We start from the raw sequence: 26,600 nt of genomic DNA, 5'->3' as shown, positions 1-26,600 counted from the left end.
ATGACATGCACTCTAAAGTAGCAGGCAACATAGCTTGTGTAATGGATGAATTGATCAATTACTAAAATTAAGTTAACAAATTACATACACTCTCTGAAGTAGCAGGCAACGTAGCTTGTGTAATGGATCATTCATATGCTCATTCCAATCCTGTACAATATGAAAAAAAATTAGATTGTTTTGATAACAGAGATGGTACAATTATAAACAGTTTACATTTTAGCCTCAACACAAACCAGAATTATGCACAGCCAACACTAAGTAAAATTAATTTTGTCCATGTACAGTAAATTAAGCAATAGCATGTTCGTGTGAATTGTACAGAGAAACAGGCTAGCTGATTGAAGGGCATCATAGCTCAAATGTGGCAGTCTCTAGTCAATGTCACCAGAATTCCATTTAAAAATCACACCAATTTTACAAGACATCATCCAAACTCCCTGTTTTGATTATAACATTGTAACTTATGGTTATTTATTATTCTGTATTCTATTTGAACAAATCTGGAAACGAAATGTGAGGGCCCACACATCTAAAACAGTTATTCAAAGTGGAGGTATACAAAGTTAGGTGAAAAAGAATTGTTAGGTGACATTTTATATGTAGTTACTTAGATTTGTTCACTGGTATAATGACACAGAATAATAAGTTCATAACCATGAGTTTATAATCTAATCAGGGAGAACAGATGATGTTAGAAATCAGAAGAATTAGATGTTAGCAAATAACTCACCTGCAGAGTATCAATTATTTTGTCACACAGTGAGCAACAGTGCGGAAGCACTACTGGCAAGTAACCAAGAAAATCCTTTATGTTTTGCACAATAGGAGTTCTCCGTTTTCTCTCAAGGAGAGACAGTTCTTCTGCACATGGAAAAGGAAGCTCATCAACTTCTTCATAATCAGATTCGGAATCAGAATCAGAATCAAATTTACTTAAATGATGTGGGGACTCAGAGAAATGCCTCTCTTTTTTATGAAAACCATCGCCACTTATTCCTTCCTGTTCAGATCCAGGACTTGACTCTCCAGAGGAAGGATCATAGTCATAGTTGACCAGAGGTTTGCGCACAGTGTCTTGACTTTCAGAATTACTTTTTTTCGATGATTTTTCTTCAATCCCATCATCACGAGACGTCCTGTTGGAAGGGCATTGTTGTGGAGAACTGTCACCTTTGCTGTGCTTCAAGGATGCTCTCTTTTTTTTAATCTGCTTAAGAATCTTTGGCAAAGAGTCAAGTGTAAGTTTGTCTTTAGGATAGCTCTCTACTTCATCCAGATCCTTGGATGAAAGGCTAAGGGCAGCTAAAATGTTACTGGTCTTCTGCGGACCAACTGGTTTCTTAACATGTGATGATAGTTGGTTTTGATGTCCAGCTTCAAAGGAAGGCAAATTACTGTTAGCAGTACTGACTTTGCAAGAAGATGCATCACCTGAAGATTGAGATTGCTGTCCAACACCTTGCAATTCAAAGCTCTGACTAGGTTCCACATCTTGCTCAATTTTCTGATCCCTTCCTAAATGTATTGTACCAAATGGAATTTGGCCCAGTTTCTCAAGTTCTACTTGAATAATAGGAGACTCGTCTGATGTAGAAAGTTCAACATTTGCCTCTTGAAAATGAACCTTTTTAGCAGAACTAATTATGTTCTGACCCTTTGACATTTTGACAGAAGAGAATGGCTACATCAAGTCTGCTAAAAGTAGGTTGGACCTTCAGTAGAAAGTAGCAGGAAGTTTGAGAAAAGCTGTCCAGCTTGATGAAAATTATGACTAATTAAATAATTTTGCCAATGTTGCCAAGCTGAAAGTTAAAGAAAAACATCAAATCCAAGAATAAGGCTTTCAAGTCACCTGCAAGCTCAGAAATTTAAAAACAAGTAGTTTAAAGTAACAGTGCAACATTTACACAGTAGTTTGGACAACAGGTATTTAAAAACGAACTATAAAAAGAATTCAAAATAATGTTTTCATCTACAGCAATTTCAATGCGTACAGACATATATCCATAAAAATTAGGAAAATTGGGAATCTATAAGGACAGATGTAACTAGAAATGAGACACAGAATGATCAGTCCATTAACCTTACAGTTTATATTTTGGTGTCTTCATGCAATGGGCACAAATGTTGTTTGCATACTAGCGTGTTTTGTTAAAAACACATCACAAAATATGCGAAACGTCACAGGTAAAATTTCTGTATTCTTCCAATAATGTAACCCAGCATCACCAATAAAGAATTTTCAATGTACTGTACAAACAGCATTTGTGGGTTATTGAGGTAATGCAGTCTCATTCAGGTTAAACAAATATATTTTGTAATTTAATGTAACACTGTAATCTAATTGTTCTACTTTTGTGGTGCAATTTGATTCATGTGGCTATAAACAGAACACACAAAAATACTGAGGGAATAAGTGGGATATACACAATACTCAACATTAGCTCTACTGAGTATATATGCAAATTTTGTTTGGCTGAATGTTTGTCTTAACTGTATCAATACCCCAGTCTAATTTTCAGTTTATTCCCTAGGAACTAAAAATATAGACCATTACAGGCACCTTAGAACTGGGATTGTCCCTCATATTTGCTGGCCCAATCACCTTCACCCCTGATCAGCGTTGCTCGCAATTCCTTTGTGGAAACCTGGGCATACATTAGTAAACACTATTGGGAAGCAGGAATAACCACATCCTTCCTGCGGTCATCAGTACGATTACCTTTCCTCATGCTGGGTCTTATGAGCTGGGGACAAAATTTTTTATCCCCAGGTAAAGTTTTACAGCATAATTATCAAGTGCTTCAATTTTACGCTGGCTCAAAAACTGAGACAGGGAGACGCACAAAGGGGATGATTATATCACATGTGCTTTATTTTGTTTATACTGACAATTCATGATAACTTACAGAAATGATGTGGAGATGCCGGTGATGGACTGGGGTTGACAATTGTAAACAATTTTACAACACCAAGTTATAGTCCAGCAATTTTATTTTAAATTCACAAGCTTTCGGAGGCTACCTCCTTCGTCAGGTGAACGATGTGAAAAAATCATTTTCACATCGTTCACCTGACGAAGGAGGTAGCCTCCGAAAGCTTGTGAATTTAAAATAAAATTGCTGGACTATAACTTGGTGTTGTAAAATTGTTTACAACTTACAGAAAGGTTGATTTATTTTTTTCAATGCAAAAGTTGAAGGATTTCATTGCTCGGGCTGTAACAATATTTGAATTTGTTTTTCTAAAAGAAATGAAAACAAGCTGGAAATGAACTTTTAGAATTTTTTGAAGTAAAGTTTCACAGAACAATTACCAAGTGCTTAGTTTTTAACTCCAGACAGACAAAAGCACCTGTGTATGCCTCTCCCTTACATCAACCGACACTCACTATGGACAATGCCACACACATGCTTTGTTCTGAGCTGAAAACAAACTGGAAAAAAAAGCACTTTCCAAACTACAAAATTGCCTGACCAAAAAACAATTAAACTCTTCCATGACCTCATTCCATATTTACTTATAACAATTAGATATTCTGGATTGAAAGAGACTATCCATTTTAAACAAAGATCCATCTTAGCAATAGAATATTATCTGCTAAAATATAACATGTACACATACACAAAAAAAGTTTTGAGATCCATCCATCAAACATCAGATATCATATGTTGTATTAAACATCAAAAAATTACAACTGAACATTCTTTTAAAAATATACAAAAAGAGAAAGTCAGTCAGTTTCTACTGCTTTTTGGACACTAATAAAGTCTGTCCTCTGCCTAAGTGTGGAGATGCCGGTGATGGACTGGGGTTGACAATTGTAAACAATTTTACAACACCAAGTTATAGTCCAGCAATTTTATTTTAAATTCACAAGCTTTCGGAGGCTTCCTCCTTCCTCAGGTGAACGAAAAGGAGAGACACCAAGCTTAAAAAAAACATTCAACAGTAAGTCATTAGTCTCTAACTGACCTCAGGATTTGCCCATTTAGACCAGTGACTCACAGGGAGTACCTGAACAATGGCCTTAACAACAGGCCAACTTTGCAGCCAAACATCACAGCTATGCTCCAGACTCCAAACCATCTATCAGCAATACCCACAGGGATCTGCTAGTATTATTAAAGGGTCTTGAGGGTAATGTTTAAGCAAGCTGTAGCACATAATCAGGTCCAGGGGGCAAGGCAAATTTCACACACTTTCCTAATGGACGTTTTCAACAACTGTTACCTTGTAAACAAAAGTATAAAATTAATTAAGCCACCAGATATATTTATCAGACTCTGAGTCTTGTTTCTAATCTGTTTCTAGATCTCTGAAACCTGTATTACGGATATAGTTATCATGAGTTTCTCCACCCTTAGTCGTATGTCTTTCTTAGTATAACATTACAGCAGCATATCATATCAGGCGAGTGTTATCCTGGATTCAGTATCAAACTTCAAAGGACTTTGGCAAGAGAGGTCGTGATTAGTAGTTGTGTTCATTTGAAATAGTATGAGCATTGTGATGTAGAATGGCAAATTCATAGTCAGAAAAATATAGAATTTGTTACATTCGCTGCTTGTTCTCTAGAGGCTGACAAGTAATGAGGGATAGTGGAGTCCACCACAGTTTATCTTGCACACTAACACAATCTTTCGCCTAAGTCTGAGGACATGTCTTTCCTACAAAAAAAATTTAAAAGGAAAACATAAAATCACAAAGCGATATTGATAGATTAGGTGAATGGGGAAAACTGTGGCAAATGGAATTCAATGTAGACAAATGTGAGGTCATCCACTTTGGATCAAAAAAGGATAGAACAGGGTACTTTCTAAATGGTAAAAAGTTAAAAACAGTGGATGTCCAAAGGGACTTCGGGGTTCAGGTACATAGATCATTGAAGTGTCATGAACAGGTGCAGAAAATAGTCAATAAGGCTAATGGAATGCTGGCCTTTATATCTAGAGGACTAGAGTACAAGGGGGCAGATGTTATGCTGCAGCTATACAAAACCCTGGTTAGACCGCACCTGGAGTACTGTAAGCAGTTCTGGGCACCGCACCTTCGGAAGGACATATTGGCCTTGGAGGGAGTGCAGCGTAGGTTTACTAGAATGATTCCCGGACTTCAAGGGTTAAGTTACGAGGAGAGATTACACAAATTGGGGTTGTATTCTCTGGAGATTCGAAGGTCAAGGGGTGATCTGATCGAAGTTTATAAGATATTAAGGGGAACGGATAGGGTGGATAGAGAGAAACTATTTGCGCTGGTTGGGGATTCTAGGAGTATGGGGCACAGTCTAAAAATTAGAGCCAGACCTTTCCGGAGTGAGATTAGAAAACATTTCTACACACAAAGGATGGTAGAAGTTTGGAACTCTCTTCCGCAAACGGCAATTGATACTAGCTCAATTGCTCAATTTAAATCTGAGATAGATAGCTTTTTGGCAACCAAAGATATTAAGGGATATAGGCCAAAGGCAAGCATATGGAGTTAGATCACAGATCAGCCATGATCTTATCAAATGGCGGAGCAGGCACGAGGGGCTGAATGGCCTACTCCTGTTCCTATGTTCCCTTGGATAGTTCAAATGGTAGCAAATGCCGTAGCATGACATAGGAAAATGACCAGGAATGAGATCAGGTACATGGGTAATGTTTGTGAATGTATGCACATGTTTGCCAAAAAAGAAACTGCAACATGTATAACTGTTGCCATAGCAAATGTCGGGATGTGTCATACAGATTGATTTCAACAGGAAAGTAGTGCCTATTTTTCTTACAGAAAGAGGGAAGAAAGAACCAGAGACATATAAACACATGAGAAAGTTGTAAGAACAATTCAGAAAAGATAGTGAACAGATAGTGGGAAACAAGCTGAGACTTAGACCATAAGACCATAAGAGATAGGAGCAGAAGTAGGCCATTCGGCCCCTCGAGCCTGCTCCGCCATTTAATGAGATCATGGCTGATCTGATTTTTACCTCAACTCCACTTTCCCGCCCTTTCCCCATATCCTTTGACTCCCTTGCAGATCAAAAATTTGTCTAACTCAGCCTTGAATGAATTCAATGACTCAGCCTCCACAGCTTTTTGAGGTAAAGAATTCCAAAGATTCACGACCCTCTGGGAGAAGAAATTCCTCCTCATTTCCGTCTTAAACGGGAAACCCCTTATTCTGAGATTATATCCCCTAGTTTTAGATTCCCCCATGAGGGGTAACATCCTCTCAGCATCTATCCTATCGAATCCCCTCAGAATCTTGTATGTTTCAATAAGATCTCCTCTCATTCTTCTAAACTCCAATGAGTATAGACCCAACCTGTTCAATCTTTCCTCATAAGACAATCTTTCCATACCCGGAATCAACCTAGTGAACCTTCTCTGAACTGCCTCCAATGCAAGTATATCCTTCCTTAAATAAGGGCACCAGAACTGTATGCAGTACTCCAGGTATAGTCGCACCACCGCCCTGTACAGTTGTAGCATGACTTCCCTGCTTTTATACACCATCCCCCTAGAAATAAAGCACAATATTCCGTTTGCCTTCCGGATTACCTGCTGCACCTGTATGTTGACTTTTTGTGTTTCATGTCCAAGGACATCCAGATCCCTCTGTACCACAGCATTTTGTAGTACTTCTCCATTCAAATAATATTTTACTTTTTTATTTTTCCTCCCAAAGTGGATGACTTCACATTTTCCCACATTATATTCCATCTGCCAAATTTTTGCCCATTCACTTAACCTGTCAATATCCCTTTGCAGACACTTTGTGTCCTCATCGCAACTTGCTTTTCCACCTATCTTTGTATCAGCAGCAAATTTGGCCATAAAACACTCTGTTCCTTCATCCAAGTCATTGATATATATTATAAGTAGTTGAGGCCCCAGCACTGATCCCTGCGATACCCCACTGGTTACAGATTGCCATTTTGAAAATGACCCTTTTATCCCAACTCTTTGTTTTCTGTTAGTTAGCCAATCCTCTATCCATGCCAGTATATTACCCCCAACACCTTATCTTGTGCAGCAATCTTTTATGTGGCATTTGGAAATCCAAATATACTGCATCCATTGGTTCCCCTCTATCCACCCTGCCTGTTACTTCCTCAAAGAACTCTAATAAATTTGTCAGACATGATTTCCCCTTCATAAAACCATGTTGACTCTCTTTGATTGTATTATGAGTCTCCAAATGTCCTACTTCTTTAATAATGGATTCTAGCATTTTCCCAATGACAGATGTTAGGCTAACTGTTCTATAGTTACCTGCTTTTTATCTCACTCCCTTCTTGAGTGGAGGTGTTACGTTTGCGGTTTTCCAATCCGCTGGGACCTTTCCAGAATCTAGTGAATTCTGGAAGATTACAACCAATGCATCCACTAACTCTGTAGCCACTTCCTTTAAGGCCGTCAGATACAAGCCATCAGGTCCAGGGGACTGGTCAGCCTTTAGATCCATAAGTTTACCTAGTACTTGTTCTCTAGTGATAGTAATTGTTTTTAGTTCCTCCCTCCCCTTTGCCCCTTGATTTTCTACTATTATTGGTATATTACTAGTGTCTTCTACTGTGAAGACAGATACAAAATATCTGTTCAATTCCTCTGCCATTTCCTTATTTTCCATTATTATTTCCCCAGTCTCATCCTCTAAGGGACCAATGTTTACTTTAGCTACCCTCTTCCTTTTTATATACTTGTAGAAGCTTTTACTGTCAGTTTTTATATTTCTTGCTAGTTTACTCTCATAATTTATTTTCTCCGTCTTTATTATTCTTTTAGTCAGCCTTTGCTGGTTTTTAAAATTTTCCCAATCTTCGGGCTTACCAGTAATCTTTGCCATGTTATATGCTTTTTTTAAAACCATCCTTGACTTCCTTAGTTAGCCATAGTTGGTTCACCCTTTTGGTGGAGTCTTTCCTCCTCACAGGGATATATTTTTGTTGCAAGTCATAAAATATCTTTTTAAATGTTTGCCACTGCTCATCCACCATCATACCATCTAATCTGTTCACCCAGTCCACTTCAGCCAATTCCGCCCTCATTCCTTTATAATTGCCCTTATTTAAGTTTAATACAGTAGTTTCACACCCAAGATCCTCGCTCTCAAACTGGATGTGAAATTCTGTCATGTTATGATCACTGCTTCCCAAGGGATCCTTTACTTTGAGATCATTAATTAATCCTGTTTCGTTACCCATTACCAGATCCAAAATGGCCTGTTCCCTGATGTATTGGTCTAAGAAACAGTCCCTAATACACTCTATCAACTCCTCCTCAAGGCTATTTTTGCCAATTTGATTTGTCCAATCTATGTGAAAGTTAAAATCGCCCATGATTATTGCATTACCTTTTTTACAAGCCCCCCTTATTCCCTGATTTATATTTTGCCCAACAGTGTAGCTACTGATAGGGGGCCTATATACTACTCCCACCAGTGATTTCTTTCCCTTGCTATTTCTTACCTCCACCCAAATTGATTTGACATCTTGATCTTCTGAGCCAAGATCATTTCTCACTATTATACCAATTTCATTCTTTATTAACAGAGCTACCCCACCACCTTTACCTTTTTTCTTATCCTTCCAAAATGTTAAACAACCCTGAATACTTAGCTCCCAACTTTGGTCACCTGGCATCGGGTAGGCAACACAGCCTTCGGGACTCTCCCTCTTGACTGCAGAGAAGAGTGTCTATCCCTCTAACTATACTGTCGCCTACAACCACATTCCTTTACAGGAAGAGGCAACAATTTTTGCACTTTTATCTATAAGCAGCACCTTGGGATTACAGATAAATCATAAAGGGCTCCTAAAATTTTCCCTATATTCTTTAGACTTAATCGAGCATGCACTTTGAGACATTTTAACACAAAATGTTCCACATAAATGTAAGATCAAGTGTAAAACTAACATGGAATGCAAGATTTAAATCTGCCATTTAAAAACTCATAAACCACCACCCCCCCCCCATGTAAATTATATTTATATATTGAATTGTTTTAAGATGAATACTACATACAATATCAGGCAACCGTGATTCAAACGGCACTACGTCATACGACGTAAATGCTTAGATTTTTATTTCAAACTGTCAGCACAAGAAAAACAACGATATATTTTTAATAGCAAATCAGCAAACACAAGTCAGCTGCTGGAATATTGCGAGCAGCAATTTCCTTTCGGTGATTTTCCCTCCGAACGGAGAAGCGTTGTATCCGCTGCCCCTGTATCCATGACAGCGCCTAGGTTTTTGCGCTACACTAACAGCCATCTCCCTTCCCGTGAGTTGCGGTACGGCTGTCCCTTCCCGTGAGTTGCGGTACGGCTGTCCCTTCCCGTGAGTTGCGGTACGGCTGTCCCTTCCCTCCCTCCAACAAATCATCTGCTGCTCCCTCAGCTTCACTTATTTTCCCTGCGCGTCTTTCCCCCGATTTGATACAAAATGGCGGCAGCTCTGCCCCCCCCCACCAAGAGATGAAAAACTGCCGTTTAACGCCGGTCAGGCATCAACACTGACACGTTCCTGTTGCACCTCGGGTGCTTTCCCCCAACCACCCTCTCGGTATATTAGGTCCAAACGCTTTAAGCCTCTTCCGCCCCCTCCCCTTTCTTTCTTTCACGCCGTTTTCCTCCTACCTCCAGTTGCCTCTCGAGCGAGTGGAACCAGGCCTAACAAACCCCCATAATGCAGCGCGCCGCAACATCCTCGCCTGCCTGGACTCCCCCAGTGCACCGCGCGGCAACAAACTTGCCAGGACTCCCACAGTGCACCGCGCGGCAACATACTTGCCAGGACTCCCACAGTGCACCGCGCGCCAACATGCTTGCCTGCCTGGACTCCCGCAGTGCACCGCGCGGCACCCCACTTGCCAGGCCCCCCCACAGTGCACCGCGCGGCACCCCACTTGCCAGGACTCCCACGGTGCACCGCGCCTGTTCACTGCCCTGGGCCAATGCCTCCCATTTTAAAATGTCTCTTCCCGCACCTCGCTCCCACTAACTTTTAACGTGCAGTAACTGTCATGTGTCAAATTATCCAGGTGTCTCCCCTGCAGTGGGCGGGAATGTTATAAACTGGTAAAGGGTGAAGTTACAATGTTATTCGCCTCGGCCTAGGTCGGTAGCTGCTGAGGACATTAACTCCTTTTCCGCATCGTGAGGGAGCAGAGGCGACAAGCTCAGAGAGTGAGGTGCCATGACAGCAGACAGTGAGGTGCCATGACAGCAGCCCACTCGCCATCACCTCTTGCTCGCACTGCAACTTGCGCTTGTTTTTACGTTTTGGCCTCGGGAAACAAGCTGCGCAAGAAGTTTAGCGTCACTGCTCGTCGGCAAGATCGGCCCAGAAACTGGCGTAAATGGAATTGAGGAAATCTGGGGCCAATATTGTTTCGAAACGGATTTTGTAAGCTCGGTAAACTACTATGATTTAACTATCTGTTACTTGGCTTTTGGTCCTTCTAATATTATTTCTTATTAAATCTAATTCATAGTTTATAGTCCTACATATACAGTGTCAATATTTCTAAGTCAGAAAGACTAGGAGAGTATGAGGTATGGTACTATTTCCAGTGGGCTTGTACTATTTCCAATATATAGGCGTGGAGTTTCTGTATGATTTCCACCCAAGTATCAGCGTATTCTAGGCAGAATCAAATGAAATAGCGCTAAAGATCAGGGAATTTCTAAATGTGAGTTGCACCTTATAACCACTTCATTGGACTATTCAATATTTTACACTGGTTCAAAAGTCCATTCACCTGAAGCAGTCCCCGCCCACAAAACTGGCCACGCCCCCAGGTCACAATGGCGAGTTTCCACCTGTTCATCACATCGTGCCCAGATTTTCCAGCGCACCCTTGGGCACGTAAATCCAGCCTTGATCATCTGTGCCTGCAGTGGCCAGCAGTCAATTAAACAAACAGTAGTGGTATTTAGGGGATGGGATCAAACAGGAAATTAGAGATACAAGTAACAAGGGTACAACTGTAATCATGGGTGACTTTAATCGACATATAGACCAGCCAAACCAAATTAGCAATAATACCGTGGAGGATGAATTCCTGGAGTGTGTATGAGATTTTTTTTAGACCAGTACGTTGTGGAGTCAACCAGGGAACACGCTATCCTAGAGTGGGAATTGTGCAATAAGAAGGAGTTAATTAATAATCTTGTTGTGCAGGGTCTTTTAGGGAAGAGTGACCATAACATGATAGAATTCTTCATTAACATGGAAAGTGAAGTAGTCCAATCTGAAACTAGGGTCCTAAATCTAAACAAAGGAAGCTACGAAGGTATGAGGAGCGAATTGGCTATGATAGATTGTGAAGCTTAATTAAAAGGCATGACGGTGGATGAGCAATGGCTAACACTTAAGGAACGAATGCATGAATTGCAACAATTATACATTCCTTTCTGGCACAAGGACACAAAAGGAAAAGCGGTCCAAGCTTGGCTAACAAACGAAATTAAGGATAGTATTAGATCCAAAGAGGAGTCATATAAAGTTGCCAGAAAAAGTAGCAAGCCTGAGGATTGGGAGCAGTTTGGAATTCAGCAAAAAAGGACCAAGACATTGATTAAGAGGGGAAAAATAGAGTATGAGAGTAAACTTGCAAGGAACATAAAAGTGGACTATAAAAGCTAGCTTCTACAAGTATGTAAAAAGGAAAAGATTAGTGAAGACAAATGTAGGTCCCTTACTGTCAGAAACGAGAGAATTTATAATGGGGAACAGGGAAATGGCAGAGCTTTGGTTCTGTCTTCATGGAAGAGGACACACATAACTTCCCAGAAATGCTAGGGAATCAAGGGACTAGTGAGAAGGAGGAATTAAAGGAAATTAGTAAAAAAAAGTGCTGGCGAAATTAATGGGACTAAAAGCTGATAAATCCCCAGGACCTGATAATCTGCATCCCAGAGTACTAAAAGAGGTAGCCATGGAAATAGTGGATGCATTAGTTGTCATCGTCCAAAATTCTATAGATCATGGAACAGTTCCTGTAGATTGGAGGGTGGCAAATGTAACCCCACTATTTAAAGAGAGAGAGAAAACAGGAAACTACAGACTGGTTCGCCTAATATCAGTAGTAGGGAAAATGCTAGAGTCTATTATAAAGGATGTGATAACAGGACACTTAGAAAATATCAATGGGATTAGACAAAGTCAACATGGATTTATGAAAGGGAAATCATGTTTGACAAATGTACTGGAGTTTTTTTGAGGATGTAACTGGTAGGATAAGGGAGAACCAGTGGATGTGGCTTATTTGGATTTTCAGAAGGCCTTTGATAAAGTCCCACGGAAGAGGTTAGTGTGCAAAATTAAAGCACATGGGATTGGTGGTAATATCCTGGCATGGATTGAAAATTGGTTAACAGACAGGAAACAGAATAGGAATAAATGGGTCTTTTTCAGGGTGACAGGCGGTGACTAGTGGGGTACCGCAGGGATCAGTGCTTGGGCCCCAGCTATTCACAATATATATCAATGATTGAGATGAGGGAACCAAACGTAATATTTCCAAGTTTACTGACAACACAAAACTAGGTGGGATCGTGAGTTGTGAGGAGGATGCAAAGAGGCTTCAAGGCGATTTAGACAAGTTGAGTGAGTGGGCAAATACATGGCAGAGCAGTATAATGTGGATAAATGTGAAGTTATCCACTTCGGAAGGAAAAACAGAAGGGCAGAGTATTATTTAAATGGTGATAGATTGGGGAATGTTGGTGTACAAAGGGACCTGGGTGTCCTTGTACACCAGTAACTGAAAGCAAACATGCAGGTGCAGCAAGCAGTTAGGAAGGCAAATGGAATGTTGGCTTTCATTGCAAGAGGATTTGAGTATAGGAGCAAGGATGTCTCACTGCAGTTATACAGGGCCTTGGTGAGACTACACCTGGAGCAGTGTGCGCAGTTTTGGTCTCCTTACCTAAGAAAGGATATACTTGCCATAGAGGGAGTGCAGCGAAGGTTCACCAGGTTGATCCCTGGGATGGCAGGACTGTCATATGAGAAGAGATTGGGTCGACTCGGCCTGTATTCACTCGAGTTTAGAAGAATGAGAGGGGATCTCATTGAAACATATAAAATTCTGACAGGGCTGGACAGACTGGATGTTTGCCCTGGCTGGGGGGTCCAGAATGAGAGGTCACAGTCTCAGGATATGGAGTAGGACATTTAGGACTGAGATGAGGAGAAATGTCTTCACTCAGAGGGTGGTGAACCTGTGGAATTCTTTACCACAGAAGGCTGTGGAGGCCAAGTCACTGAATATATTTAAAAAGGAGCTAGATAGATTTCTAGACATAAAAGGCATCAAGGGATATGGGGAGAGAGCGGGGATATGGTATTGATAGAGGATCAGCCACAATCATATTGAATGGAGCAGGCTCAAAGGGCCGAATGGCCGCCTACTGCTCCTATTTTCTACGTTTCTGTGATGCCTGACCCAGGTCTGTTTCTCCTGCTGCCGCAATTACTTTGAATTCAGTCAATTTCAGCAGAACACGCGATACCTGTGTAGCTCCAATTGCATGCTAGTCACAGGTCTTGTATACCTGGGCAAATCAAAGCAGTCAATTGAAGCCAATTAAAAAGTAAGACCAAGAGCATCAAATCTGTCCGTTGACGAATGGCTCATTTCCTACCAATCCTACTCAGAGATGCTGGAAAATGCCCTGTTCCAATCACAAATCGATTACGCTACTTGATTGCACTGATTCATGGGAGATTTCGCATTGAGGCTTCTGCTAATGAATTTACTTGGAAATTTGCGAGTAACTTCATCTCGACTAAAGTGGCGGAAACTCCACGTCATAGGGTTTAATGTTCACCCATCATGCTACATGATCAATAATTTGTGCATAAGTTCCAAGGTCAGTTCAGAAGGAGTGAGGGAAACAGCATTTTGTGCTGACTGCACAAATCATGGGCGCTAGAACTGCATTGAAAAAATAAATTTAACAAATTGCGACCTATCAAAATGTTTGCTTTTGTTGGTTTGTGTAGGATCTTCTCCCACAGAATCTTTTATATTTCAGCATATATGGAGAAAAGTGATACTTTCTCTACAAAACACTCATATGTCACCCAACACATTTAAAATGTAAATTCCCAGGCAATGCAAAGGGGATAGAGACCCAGTATCACAGGCCTGCACCTTTTTTAAATTTACATAGATCAGAGGCTCCCAGACTTGGTTTTGGCAGGGGGGGGGGGGGGGGGGCAGGGGCGCGCGGGGACAAGATTATCAGGGGCAAAGCAAAATACTGGGAATGCTGGAAACGCTCAGGTCAGCCAGCATCTGTGGAGAAAGAGTTAACGGGCCGGAACTTGTTTCAACAGACATGGTAAGGCTGTCCGCACATCCTGCGGACAAAGACCACGATAAAATTTACCTCGTGGTCTCAGACATCCACTTGCTCCCTTTTCAATTTTTTTTTCAGTTCAGCGCTGTGATTTCAGAACAGGTTCCTTCATATCGATAGAGACTGTGGGAATGGAAGCCACGCCCACAGAATCTGTCAAGGAGAAGTCATGCCCACAAACAGGCAAGTACAAATCATTCATTTAAAGTAAACTTCTGTATCTTAGTTTAAGTAAAAAATTAACATCTCTTATAAAAAGCCAAGCAAATGGTTTAATGAAACTTGCAAAAAAGTTAAAAATAAATAAATTTTAAATTTAAACATTTTTTTTAATGATCGAAAGAGTAATTTGACATTCCACATGTTTAAAATTTAATTTTTTGTTGTTTTGCAGTCATTAAGTCACCGTGCTTTTAAAAAGTAGTGTAGGGCTGGTATTTTGCAACGTACCTTTTGGAGGGGAAGTATCTTCGTTCCAGTTGGGCAGGTGGGTACGTTCACGAATGTTTAATGATTTCTATGATTTTAGCATACCATGTCTCTTTAATTTGGAACGAGCAAACCGCCGGCAAAACCAATGGGAGCAAGTTCGCGATTTCAGGGTTTTACTGCACATGTGCACATTCGCAAACTTACCCAATCGATTCACCGGTGGAGAGACAGGTCGCCATTCAGGGACAGCGCCTGTGGGCCAGCCATTGTTTCAGGTCGATGACCTTTCATCAGGGAGGCGGGCTCACAGATGCCAGCTGGAACACACTACAGGTAATTTCTGCAATACGTATTGTCTCCATTGGTGGCCCCCTCAACTCTCAGGCTGATTCCTACCTGCTAAGACTCAGGCATCCTCTGCAGTTCCAGCTCAGATATGTTCAATACTCCTCCGTTTAAATGTGTATTATGCAGTTGAAAATAAAAGTTGTTTACCCTCTGGCCTGCATCTTTGTAGATCATAAATGTCTTTTTGGAAGTGCTAGTGAGGTCTGGGGTCCCCACTGCCATAGAGAAATAAATCAATAGCAGCAAGTTGGTGTCCTGACTGTTTCAAAAACCTCTTCAAAAGGTTCTTTGCCTAGAGTTTGGCAGCTCTGTGGAGCATCTGTTTTTTTTGTCCCTGCAGCGAAGTCCTCATGAAACTACCATGGATAAATAGCCATCCTTTAAAAACTTGTCTTGGCCTCAAAAACGACTTCATTGCCCAGTGCTCTGCATCTTTTTGGAAAGTTTATTGTTCCCTACTTGGATTTCGTGTGCTACTTGCTTGGTCTCAATTGAGAAATAAATGAACGGTAGTCGCACTCATGTGTCCTCGATGTTTGCACACAAGAAACATTAAACTAATATTTTACCTCCTCCAACACAACCCAATGATTCATTACACCATCTCCACACCCAAACAACCCGATAACATCTATTCTGGGTCTGTCTACAGAGGATTGTTCATCCTGCATCTGGCTCGCATCCCCAACCCAAAGGGGAGTGACCTGCAGTTTTCATTTCAGTGGCAGCGGAATTCCTCGGATCTGTTCACACTTCAACAAAGTGCAATGGAAAACCTACTGCACTTACAGCGAGGTGGGAGCAGATCCTAGGAACTTCCCCAACCAGTGAGTTCTAATGATGATATGATTGGATTTCATATTAAGGGCCAAAAGTGTATGGGAACAGAATTGAAGCAGCTAGTGACAAAGCTGCTGAAGTATTCTGGGTTATCAGCCATATCTACTTAACATTAATTATTAAAAAATACTGTTTCTTAGAAAGAGTGGAGATGTATATGGGACACTCTGAAGGGGAACTCAGCAAAAAAGGTTATAGGTGGTTGAGCACATTAGCTCTGAGGGTTTTGAAATAAAAGCAGAAAATTCAGGAAATGTCAGCAGGTCAATCACCATCGAAAAGAGATCGGTTCATACTTAGGTGTGTATAAGCACTCTTCAAGGGCTTGGTGCATATGTCAAGCAATTTATTTTGAATGTGTTACCTACCCAAAAGATATGGATGAGGAGACTGATAATGATCTTAAGGGAGACTCACACCCTGATGAGGTGATCAAACAAACTGCTTTGTCCTGGATAGTTTTGAGCTTCTCAAGTGTTGTTGTAGGTGGTGGAGAAGCTTTGGGGAGTCAGGTGAGCCACACACGACAGAACACCCAACCTCTGACCTATTCTAGTTGCTATGGCATTTGTCTACAATAAGTGCTGTTGGCAATGTGGATAAAGGTACTTTCACCACTTCCGGTGCCAATAGAAACTAAAGCTAAGAGAGAACTTATGCCACAGACCACCTTCTCAAGTACTGCCAGATGTGATCGCCCCCAAATTATGAAGATCATAATCGGCTACAAAAGACAGGGCAAGGATAATCCTTTTCACCGTAACTGCCAATGGGGTGAATGGGACAAAGACGCTATTTTCAATTACAAACATGACCACGAATTTGATATGACAGCGGGCCCCCTGCTGCTAATTCATGAATTATTTGGAGCAAGGCACTTCTTTCAAAATAAAATTTGCTGATATTAAGTTACAATGTATGCCAAAGTGACAAACATGAGAAAATGATAGCATTCAAATGGACCTGTACCAATTAAGTGGATTGTCGAAGCAGTATTAGATGGATAATAGGGATGAATATAAGATATGTCTTCCTTTTTCCTCAAGGATTCCCCTCCACTGTAGTTGACAGGGCCCTCAACCGCATCCGTCCTATTTCCTGGACTTCTGCCCTCACCCCTACCCTTCCCTCCCAGAACCATAATAGGATCCCCCTTGTCCTCACCCCACCAGCCTCCACATTCAACGTATCATCCTCCGCCATTTCCGCCACCTCCAGCACAATCCCACTAAACACATCTTCCCCACTTTTCCCCCCTTCAGCATTCCGAAGGGACCACTCCCTCCACGACACCCTGGTCCCGCTCTCCTCCCCTCGGCACCTTCCCGTGCGAGTGCAGGAGATGCAACACCTGCCTCTTCACCTCCTCCCTTCCCACCGTCCGGGGCCCCAAACACTTCTTCCAGGTGAAACAGCAGTTTACTTGTACTTCTTTCAATTTAGTATACTGTATCCGCTTTGCTGAACACCTCCGCTCTGCACACAAGCGTGACCCTGACCTGCCGATCGCTTGCCATTTTAATTCCCCATCCCTCTCCCACTCTGACTGCTCTGTCCTCAGCCTCTTACTCTGTTCCAATGAAGCTCAACGTAAGCTCGAGGAACAGCACTTCATCTTTCGTTTAGACACTTTACAACCTTCCGGACTCACTGATTTCAATAACTTCAGATCATAACCACTGATCCATTTTTTCACCAGCAAGTGCCGATAATGGGTCTGCTGTTGCCATTTAAAGCTACCCCTGATCAATCTTTTGTTTAACTTGTCCCATTACCACCTTCCTTGCCTTGCACTATCACTTCTTCTGTCATTAAATCACTTCTGCTCTCCACCCTATCACAGACCTTACCTTTTGTTCTTTCCTCCCCTGCCTCCCTTTCCCAGGCTCTGTACATGCTCAAATACTTTAACTCTTCACATCTTCCAGTTCTGACAAAAGGTCTTCGACCTGAAATGTTAACTTTTTTTCTCCACAGATGCTGCCTGATTTGCTGAACTTCGAGCATTTTCTGTTTTTACTTCAAATTTCCAGCATCCGCAGTATTTTGCTTTTGATGAATACAAGGTAACCCACGTTGGAACAGGGGACATGAAACATTGATATATAATGCAGCATGATAGGAAGGGGATTGGGGATGAATCCTGAGCAGTCAATCTTAACCTACTAAGACGATGCTAATCATGCACTAGGGTGTATTTTAAGGGCAATAAACTAAAAAATTGAAGCAAGTTAACCTTGCATAGATCATTGGTGAGGCCACATTTGGAACACTTAAGTTTTGGGCACTCTCTTCAAAATGGTGCGGATGCACTCAAAGGTTCAGTGACCAGAATGATCACAGGACTTGGACTAGATATAAAGTAGCTTGCAGAACTCATCTTTTCATTAGAGAAAAGAGGAATCAGATATGATCCATGCTTTTAAAATGCTGAAAGAAATAAATGCAGACTATTATTAGTGAATATATAGAACACACTCCCAACTAAAAGTAGTTACTAGCTCGATTAAAATCTTCAAACGCAAACATAATTGGTCATAGGCATATGCTTTGTCTAACATGAAACGGTGAAATGACCATGAATACAAGATGTATTCTGGAATTTTGTTCGATTTACCTGAATTTGGGAGGGAGAAATTTTGAGGAACTTTTCCCCAGAAGATAAAATGAGTTGGGTATAGTCCACGATAAGAAATTCTGTGAAAGGAATGGCCTTTTCTTACTTCATGCTTTATATTCACATGATGCACATATGGCTGAGCTACTCTCAAAAATCCTCGGCTGAATCCCCCACTTTTAGCTCAAAAGGCTCAGGCATGACATGGATCTTGTAAGGTCAGTCTGCTCTAGTATTACAAAGGCACCGAGGTGAGCTGTTCAGCACCCTTCTACTAACATATCAATGGAATAAATAAGATCCTTTTTGTCATGTAGTGAATACAGTTTTGAAGTCATCTGATACCAAAGACAGCAACTGTGGACATCAGGTTCAGAAATGAACATGCTAATGCCCCAATCTGGAACATCTAACTAAATAAATTTATTAAGTAGGAAAGAGTTCAACAAACTTTTCAGCAATCAGAATGTAGCCAATTGGAATTTGACCCGAATGCAGTGAAATGACAGGTCAAACTGTAGCAGTAACAAATCGGGAAATTCAGAGAAAGACACAATATTGACAGCCTACGGACAAGAAATTTTGTGAAATAATCACAACACAACGGTTAACAAATCCAACCTCAAAAGTGAGCTTGTTCTAAAAAACCTACATTACGCACAATTGATTTTCCTTTGACAGAGAAATGATTTAAAATTGAAGATTCCATTAAAAGCAGAGAAATTCAAGTGATCATAGAAACCTGGAGCTTTATTTGAACATAAAGTGTTACAAAACTACTTGTTTCTACTCAAACCAAAACATGACATAACAGCAGTTTTCACACATTGCTGCCTCTCGATTAAAGCTGCAGTGCTTCACACAATTTTCTTTGTTAAACACACTTGGCTGCATATGCTGTATTCTGTTCAGACAAGACACCTTCATTAGCAAACTTAATCCCCTGGAAGCATTTATTACTCCACACCCATGCAGGATATACTTGCCAAGAAAGCACAACTCCAGTATGTCACGTGTACAGTAACTAACCAAAATATTTGTCCACATTGCAGGTCATCCACATCTAAAATAGATACTAACATTAAAACATACCACCCAAAAAAGACTTAAAATTGGTGGTATCTGCTAAAAGCAAAAGGGGCATTGAACAAGGTGCACTCACTTCAGTGACAGGATTATCAGCACGCTATGCCAATGGAATCCTGGTCCGACAGTAATCTTCGATCAGTCACAAATATGATTTATTAAAAACTATTTACAGCAGAATCTGTTTATATGCAGTAAGTTGGGTCAAAGAGATGCTCACAATCACTTGTACGTAACAAGACTATGACAGTGCACATCAAGGACCAACTGGGCCACGATACGGAATTTTTGGGAACTTTTAAGATCTTTCATACAAGTGGATCACTCTGTATTTTACAAAAAAAATGCTATTTAGATGGTTAGTACCTATACTGTCAAAACAAGTTATCTGTAAGCAGTTTCTGAAGATGTGTGCAGGTGGTTGGTAACGACTGCAGGCTGGTTTGTACAGCTGGATCAAAAAACAATGTACAAGGATGATAAAGTTAACTTCAGGTTATTCAAGAGAAACAGATAGACTATTTAAATACACAATTCCTTTTCTGCAATATTATTCCTATTTGTGTAATGATGATAGAACTACATTCTAAATAACAAGTAAAAACTTCAAACTGTAATTTTTAATGAAAAGAAATTGTGGCGATTCTGCAGGGATTTTGTCTAATGTTTTTATTAATATAAAAAACTTATCACTTTCATATTTGTTGATAATTTCTCATCTAGCCAACATTTTTCTTTAAAGTCACAACACTAGCAGATGTCCCCATAAGTATGAAAAGTTCAAACTGTCCTGGTACTTATAATTTAGACGATCAGAATTTTTTTTTGTGGTAACAGAAATATTCAAGAAATTGCTTTAGTTACTTATCAGTTTTGGTAGGCTAACTTTGTATTTCGTTGGAAAAGTTGGAAAAAAAGCCAAGTGGTGAGCTGTCAATATGTAATACAGTCCATCAAGTACACCACAAATGAGGCACTGCAGGAACAAGACATAAGCAAAACCGTTCATATGCCTTTAGTGATATTTGTATGGCTTTTATTTTAAAAATGGGCTTTTTGTTTTAAAGCAGTGGCGCTATTTTTATGCAGGGCTGTGGTAAACAGTAGATTTTTTAAAAAATCAAATTTCAATATTTGCTGAACACACACAACCTAGCTGCTCATAACTTTCCTCCCAACAAAAGAATGGCAAAATCGGTTCAATAAAAAAAAAACCTTAAAATGTCACTTTTATCAGCTGGGCAGCTGACACTTTTCAGTATTATTTGTACAACCTGAGGTTAATTCAGCTTAGCCCAGCACACTACTCCACACATTTACCAAACAGCTTCTCTATCATTTTTATGGCTCATACGCATGCCCAAATCAACATTCTACATACCTTCCTTCTACTTCCCCCCCCCCCCCCCCCCCCCCCTGCTGTGGTGCAAGTTTTAATAAGGGCATGAGTATACTGCAACACAGAACAAGTGAACACTATAGACATTTCCTTCTAGAAATTTCAGATTGTTTGAGTTATAATGTAGTTAGTCGTAAAAAAAAATTACCTTCTTCATAGAATCTGATATGGAACAACGAAATTGAACATTTGCCAAATCTTTTCAATCTATTACTATACAAAAATAACTGACTTCCACAGCTTTTGATAAAATAGCCATACTGCATGGTACTTTTGCAAAAAAAAAGACATGTTTTGGACCAAAGATATCTCAATTTTTTTTTTAAAAAATGGCCCAACAATAACTGATATTTCTGACAATACCACAGAAGGCCATCAATCCCCACTGCGTCAATGCTCCTAGAAATTTAACTACTCCCCACGCCCCGCCCCCCAGAAACACTTTTCTATTTAACAATTACTGCAAACAAAAATGTGATCACTGTTGGCCTTCCATTCATGCATGTCTGTACACTGCAATATTAAGACATCCTTAAACATTGTTGGAAGGACAAAAGAAAAATGATAACTAAAAACATTAGCAAACTATAAGGATGGCCATCTAGTTGGTTAGATGATATCAACTAGCAACACTGGAATCTTCATTGGTCATTTTGTTCTTCAGTCTGCACTTCGGGATTCTCTTCAGTTTTAATTTTACGGTACTCTTCAGCTTGCTTGTCCAACATTTTCTTTAAAATAAAAAAAGTTAGTACAGCAACACCACCGTAGTTCGAGAAAAAAAAAATCACTCAGCCCATTTTCTCAACATTTAATCTACTGTGTTTAACAGGAAGAATGTACAGTGCTAAATTTAAGAAAATAATCAAGATCTTTAGGGCACCTATCATTCAGGTCAAGGTACAATATATGCTCCCCCCTAATCTCAGGGCCAAGCTCATATCTCGACTCCCCAGTTAAGCAGGGATCTGTGTGGTTCATTTTTGAATGCTTCAACTGAACCCACAATCATTGCATTGGGTGGCACTCAATTTTCAGAAGATAGTTCAGAATGAAATCATACAAATTAAACTTGATTTTCAGTGTTCAGATTATTAATTTATTTTTTTAAATATAAAAGGCTCACATATCTAGGACTCAAAACAGTCAGGGCATTCTTTTAGGAGTATATGGATTATATACATATATTTAATGACTTCTCATTTTGGAATCTACTCATGCTGGTTGGTGAAAGTATCAAATTATTCAGTCACTTGTAAATGTTGCTGACTAAAGATTTTAAGAAACTAAACTACCAAACTAGAAAGCATCTTGAAAATACAGATTTCTTGCCTAGAAAGATTGCTGTTCTTTGAATGGAAAGCACGGCCCACACACCATGAGGACAAATCCATGTTACCAACAGGGAAAAATGCACAAGCAAGTCCCATTCAGATGGCAAAAATCAGTCCTGTTATTACCTCCCATGCCATGTAACAGGTAAGTTAGGTGGTTATGTGGTATGTTTTCCATTTGAAGTCTTGGGGCAGACTGGGTGCCTATCCTACCTAAAATTATGGCCAAATATGCCAGAGTAGGTCCATTTTTAGAAAACGGGTGCAACAATGCATAATAAACGATACAAGCGTGTGACACTGCTAAAAGTATTTTGAATGCTAAAACCTTTGAAGCAAGCCAAAGAAATGGTGGTGGTGGTGCTGGAGTCTGCAGAATAAACATGAGCAATCCAGAGTGTTTCTTTCCCCCTGCTGATTTACAATAGAAGTTGCACTTCAACCATTTAGTAAGACTCCAAAAGCTAAAATTAAAATTAAACTGAGGCCTCAAACATTGCTCTATCCTAGTTTACGTTGTGGAATAGTCCAGCACCAATCCCTGGACTTCACTAATCTTTGTGAAAGGCCCAGAGTGATAAGTAAACAGCTATGTGCTATAAATCAAAAAAGTGGGCACGGGTGTGTGAGAAAATAAGTTCAGGACTTCAACTACCAACCACTTGGTGACCTGATCACACCAATTTTCCATATTTCTAAATGAATTTGGGAGACAATTAAGTGTATTCTCAGAGATGCTCACATAAATGGAGGGTAGAAATCTACTGATGCCACACGGGGAAAAGCTTGCTTTAAGTCTGCGGCTAAAACAAAGATAAAAGGACCTGGCAGGAACAGGATCAGTTCTGTGAATCTCGCATCATCAAACTTTTCTCATTTAGTCCAGCTATTGCAGGTTCTCATTCCAGCCGTTAAAAACTTCAATATGGGTAATGCGAGACCTTTATCTAAAAAGAGGTCCCTTTTCCTCACGAAGCCACTGGGAATTTGAATGTCTTAGTGTGGTATTTAACTATACCCACTAAAGCTGTCCCAGGTTCAATCCTTTGACTGTGCTGAGTTAACTGGTCTACACAGGGCCAGTATTGAATGGCTCATCACCCTGAGATAAGGGGCAAAAATAGTTAGCTTTCCGACATCAGACTGCTATTGAACGGTCTTGACAGAAATACCTGCATGGATATTGGGCAAGAATACAATCATGCTCAGCTGTGATACCTTGATGGCTGACCAACCTAATGACACTCACTACCTTCAGGCCGATATGGTGAATGGGCCACTGGACGAGGTGCCAGCAGACACCTTGGATGGGGAGAAATAAAGTATACTCAACAACTGGACCATCAAGGAAGCTAGCTAATGCTGGATGTCACATCTGGCTATTCAACTGAGACAGGAGAACCCTTGTGAGGGAACATGATCAGAGTGGAAGGACTTCCTCAGCCAGTATGTCCCATTTTGCAAGATGAAATGAAGGAGAGAACACAGAAGGAGAGCTAAAAGGAAACAGGCTCTGCGAAAAATAGACCAGAAATCAAGCCCTGCAACTCTAGGTCAGGAAACAGAACTGGGTAATCTCACGTTTGCAAAGACACTAAAGTAATATAGTTATTGGATCAAATTCCTTTCCGTTTTCTTTTGTGCCATTTACTAGACCGTACTCTCACACTGCATTTAAGTAATGACTATGGTGGTGCATAATAGGATTTTTTTAATCCTTTGCACAGGTGGTTAGATACCATTGTACACTTCAATTAGAATTTTTTGAGTAATATAACAGTCTAGCATTTTTCTAGACATAAAATGTATGAATGAGTTAAGAGTGAACTTACTAATTAAAGAAACGTTAAGAGTTTAACCTGAGAAGTAAACTTGCAAAGTTTATCACAAATGTTTTAATAGCTGTGTCTTGAGCACACACAAATATGTGGACAGTATTAAGAGAAGATATGTACATGGTTAGCTAATCCAGGATGACAGCAATCATAGATTGAGGGCAAGAACAAAAAGAGGGCAAGAACAAAAAAAAGGGCAAGGGTTCCTACTTCCGGTCACTACCAACTAGTTTGTGATTCAAATTATGCATGTGCAGTAGAGACAGGATTGGCCTCAGCTGCTTTCCATGGACAGTCTGCCGACAACTCACTTGGCCACTTAAATTCTGGACTATCGGATGGTGAACACATTGTGAATGAGTGCAATTTCCATTGGAAAAACAGACTGAAATATTACAAACTAAGTTACAACTAAGTCAACATTGTACAGGTTAGCTGTTAATTTTTCCTATTTATTTTTAGCATTAGTACATAGTGGTTCTGAGGATAGCACACAAAGCACCATTTTAAATTTAAGTATAAACTTCAGGACTCAAGACACCAGAAGCTTACCTTCAGTTTCTGATAATGAGGCAGGCTGCTACAATGGGTTTTCTTTGCCACTTCCTCCTTTGTGTAGAAGAGGCAGCAGAGTGTGCAGTAATAGCCAGTCTTCGGAACCACATAATCTAGTCCTACAATAAATAAAAGGGATAACTAGCAGTAGTATATGTCAATATCACTGCAACTGCAGTGTCAGCAATGAATAATCAAAAAACAACCTGGAATGCCGACATACAGACTCTGAAATAATGCACAATTTCAAATTCCACTAACAACTTTGTTTCTTAAAAAAAGTATTCAGTTTTGAAAAGTTACAACCCTCAAATATAGCATTCCTCATTTTCCAAATGAAGCACCAGACTGCACACTCACCCACTCTCAGGACCACTGGGGGTGCAAAGACAAGACAACATACTCATCCAGTTCATATAAAACATAAGTCTTTGGATCCCTTTTGCTGCTGGTAACAATGCATCTTTGCAACCACCTAATATTAGTTTTAGCTATCAACCAGCTTTTGTAGAATTCTCAGAATACTCTTTGAATCCTTTTGTTTATTTTAAAATGTTGTTTCAATGTTACTGTAGCCTCCGTAATCAACTGCTGCAGTATATTTCTTGTCATTTTTTCTCATAAGGCGAGATCAGCTTTAGTGTACACTATCCACAAGTGATAGTACACACTGCAGCCACGATGTTTATGGTGGTGGATGGGCTGCCGATCAAGCGAACTGCTTTGTCCTGGATGATGTTGAGCTTTGAGTGTTGTTGCAGCTGCAAGCATCCAGGGAAGTGGAGAGTATTCCATCACAATCATGACTTGTGCCTTGTAGGTGTTGAAGAGGCTTTGGAGAACCAGGAGGTGAGTCACTCACTACAGAATACCCAGCCTCTCATCTGCTTTAGTAGCCACAGCATTTACGTGGTTGGTCCAGTTGAGTTTCTGGTCAATGGCTAATAAATACTAATGAAGTATTTTCCCCAGCAGCATTATTTACATACTAGACTGAGACCGTCAGATCAAAACATGCAAACTGCTTCAAAATAGCTAGCATTATTCCCAAATGAACAATCATTGATGCAAGTGGTAATATATTGCAAGAGCAATGTTAGGATATATGAAGTAACTGCAGTAAAATTACAAACTCAAACTGGTCTCTTATATTTGACCATCTCTAATTGCATTAATTAGGTTTACAAAAAGTCCCCACAATGAATATGAAAATACATGAGTATTAAAGTGTTGAAGAAGTCATGCTCTAACAATTTTACATTTTATAAAGAAAAAAATGGTGTAATCTTTTCCTACCAACAGGATTGTTGGGCTGATATGGTCCAAGTCGGTACTCATCTGGAGTAGGAGATCGTGAACGAGCCCGCTTGCTTTCTGGTTCTACGCAGATTGAGGTAGTCTCTTCCTGCATATCATTCTTTTCATCACCATCCAGCTTATTTTCAATCATTTCATCTCCATCTTGCTTCACTTCATTTTCTTCACCACTATCTTTTCTGTCACCTTGTTCTGCTTTTTTAGTTTTGGTATTTTTTCCCCTCTTTCGACCACGTTTTCTTTTAGGTTTGTCCACATCCTCATCTTTTTGTTCACTGGTGTCTTCTGATTTCTCTGTTTGAATGCTTATATCAGCATCGTCATTCTCCAATTTACTATTGTTATCAGCACAAGACATCAGATCTTCTAGATCTAAGTTCCCAGCTTCTACATCACCAACTTCATCCACAGTAACAAATTCATCAATATTCTCTGGAAAGCACTCTTCCTTCAACTCCTATAGGAAACAAAA

General features: G+C 40.1%; 2 protein-coding genes and 1 long non-coding RNA gene across 6 annotated transcripts in view; 1 reads left to right on the top strand and 2 right to left on the bottom strand.

Moving 5' to 3' along the window:
• Window positions 1-9,715, bottom strand: part of LOC137332223 (uncharacterized) — a 63,969-nt gene extending 54,254 nt beyond the window's left edge. The window contains exons 1-3 of the mRNA XM_067995915.1: window positions 9,632-9,715; window positions 734-1,805; window positions 89-150 (exon numbers count right to left, since the gene is read on the bottom strand). Coding sequence (XP_067852016.1) covers window positions 89-150; window positions 734-1,666 — 995 coding nt within the window. The 5' untranslated portion in view covers window positions 1,667-1,805; window positions 9,632-9,715. The remainder of the gene's footprint in view (window positions 1-88; window positions 151-733; window positions 1,806-9,631) is intronic.
• Window positions 9,716-9,943: 228 nt separating this feature from the next.
• LOC137332560 (uncharacterized) lies at window positions 9,944-26,447 on the top strand. The gene is made up of 5 exons (XR_010965696.1): window positions 9,944-10,409; window positions 14,444-14,852; window positions 17,963-18,051; window positions 25,437-25,660; window positions 26,114-26,447. It is a non-coding gene; the product is annotated as an uncharacterized lncRNA (long non-coding RNA).
• LOC137332559 (matrin-3-like) overlaps window positions 21,090-26,600 on the bottom strand; it is a 44,917-nt gene continuing 39,406 nt past the window's right edge. For all 4 annotated transcript variants that reach the window (XM_067996477.1, XM_067996478.1, XM_067996480.1 and 1 more), the window contains 3 exons: window positions 26,108-26,585; window positions 24,809-24,930; window positions 21,090-21,818 (listed from right to left, as the gene is read on the bottom strand). In XM_067996477.1, the coding sequence (XP_067852578.1) occupies window positions 21,729-21,818; window positions 24,809-24,930; window positions 26,108-26,585 (690 nt within the window). In that variant the 3' untranslated portion in view covers window positions 21,090-21,728. The remainder of the gene's footprint in view (window positions 21,819-24,808; window positions 24,931-26,107; window positions 26,586-26,600) is intronic.

The sequence above is a fragment of the Heptranchias perlo genome, chromosome 14 (assembly GCF_035084215.1).
Source record: "Heptranchias perlo isolate sHepPer1 chromosome 14, sHepPer1.hap1, whole genome shotgun sequence".
Classification (NCBI taxonomy): domain Eukaryota; kingdom Metazoa; phylum Chordata; class Chondrichthyes; order Hexanchiformes; family Hexanchidae; genus Heptranchias; species Heptranchias perlo.
The sequence above is the reverse complement of the archived record's forward strand: the minus strand, read 5'-3'. Positions and strand labels throughout refer to the sequence as shown.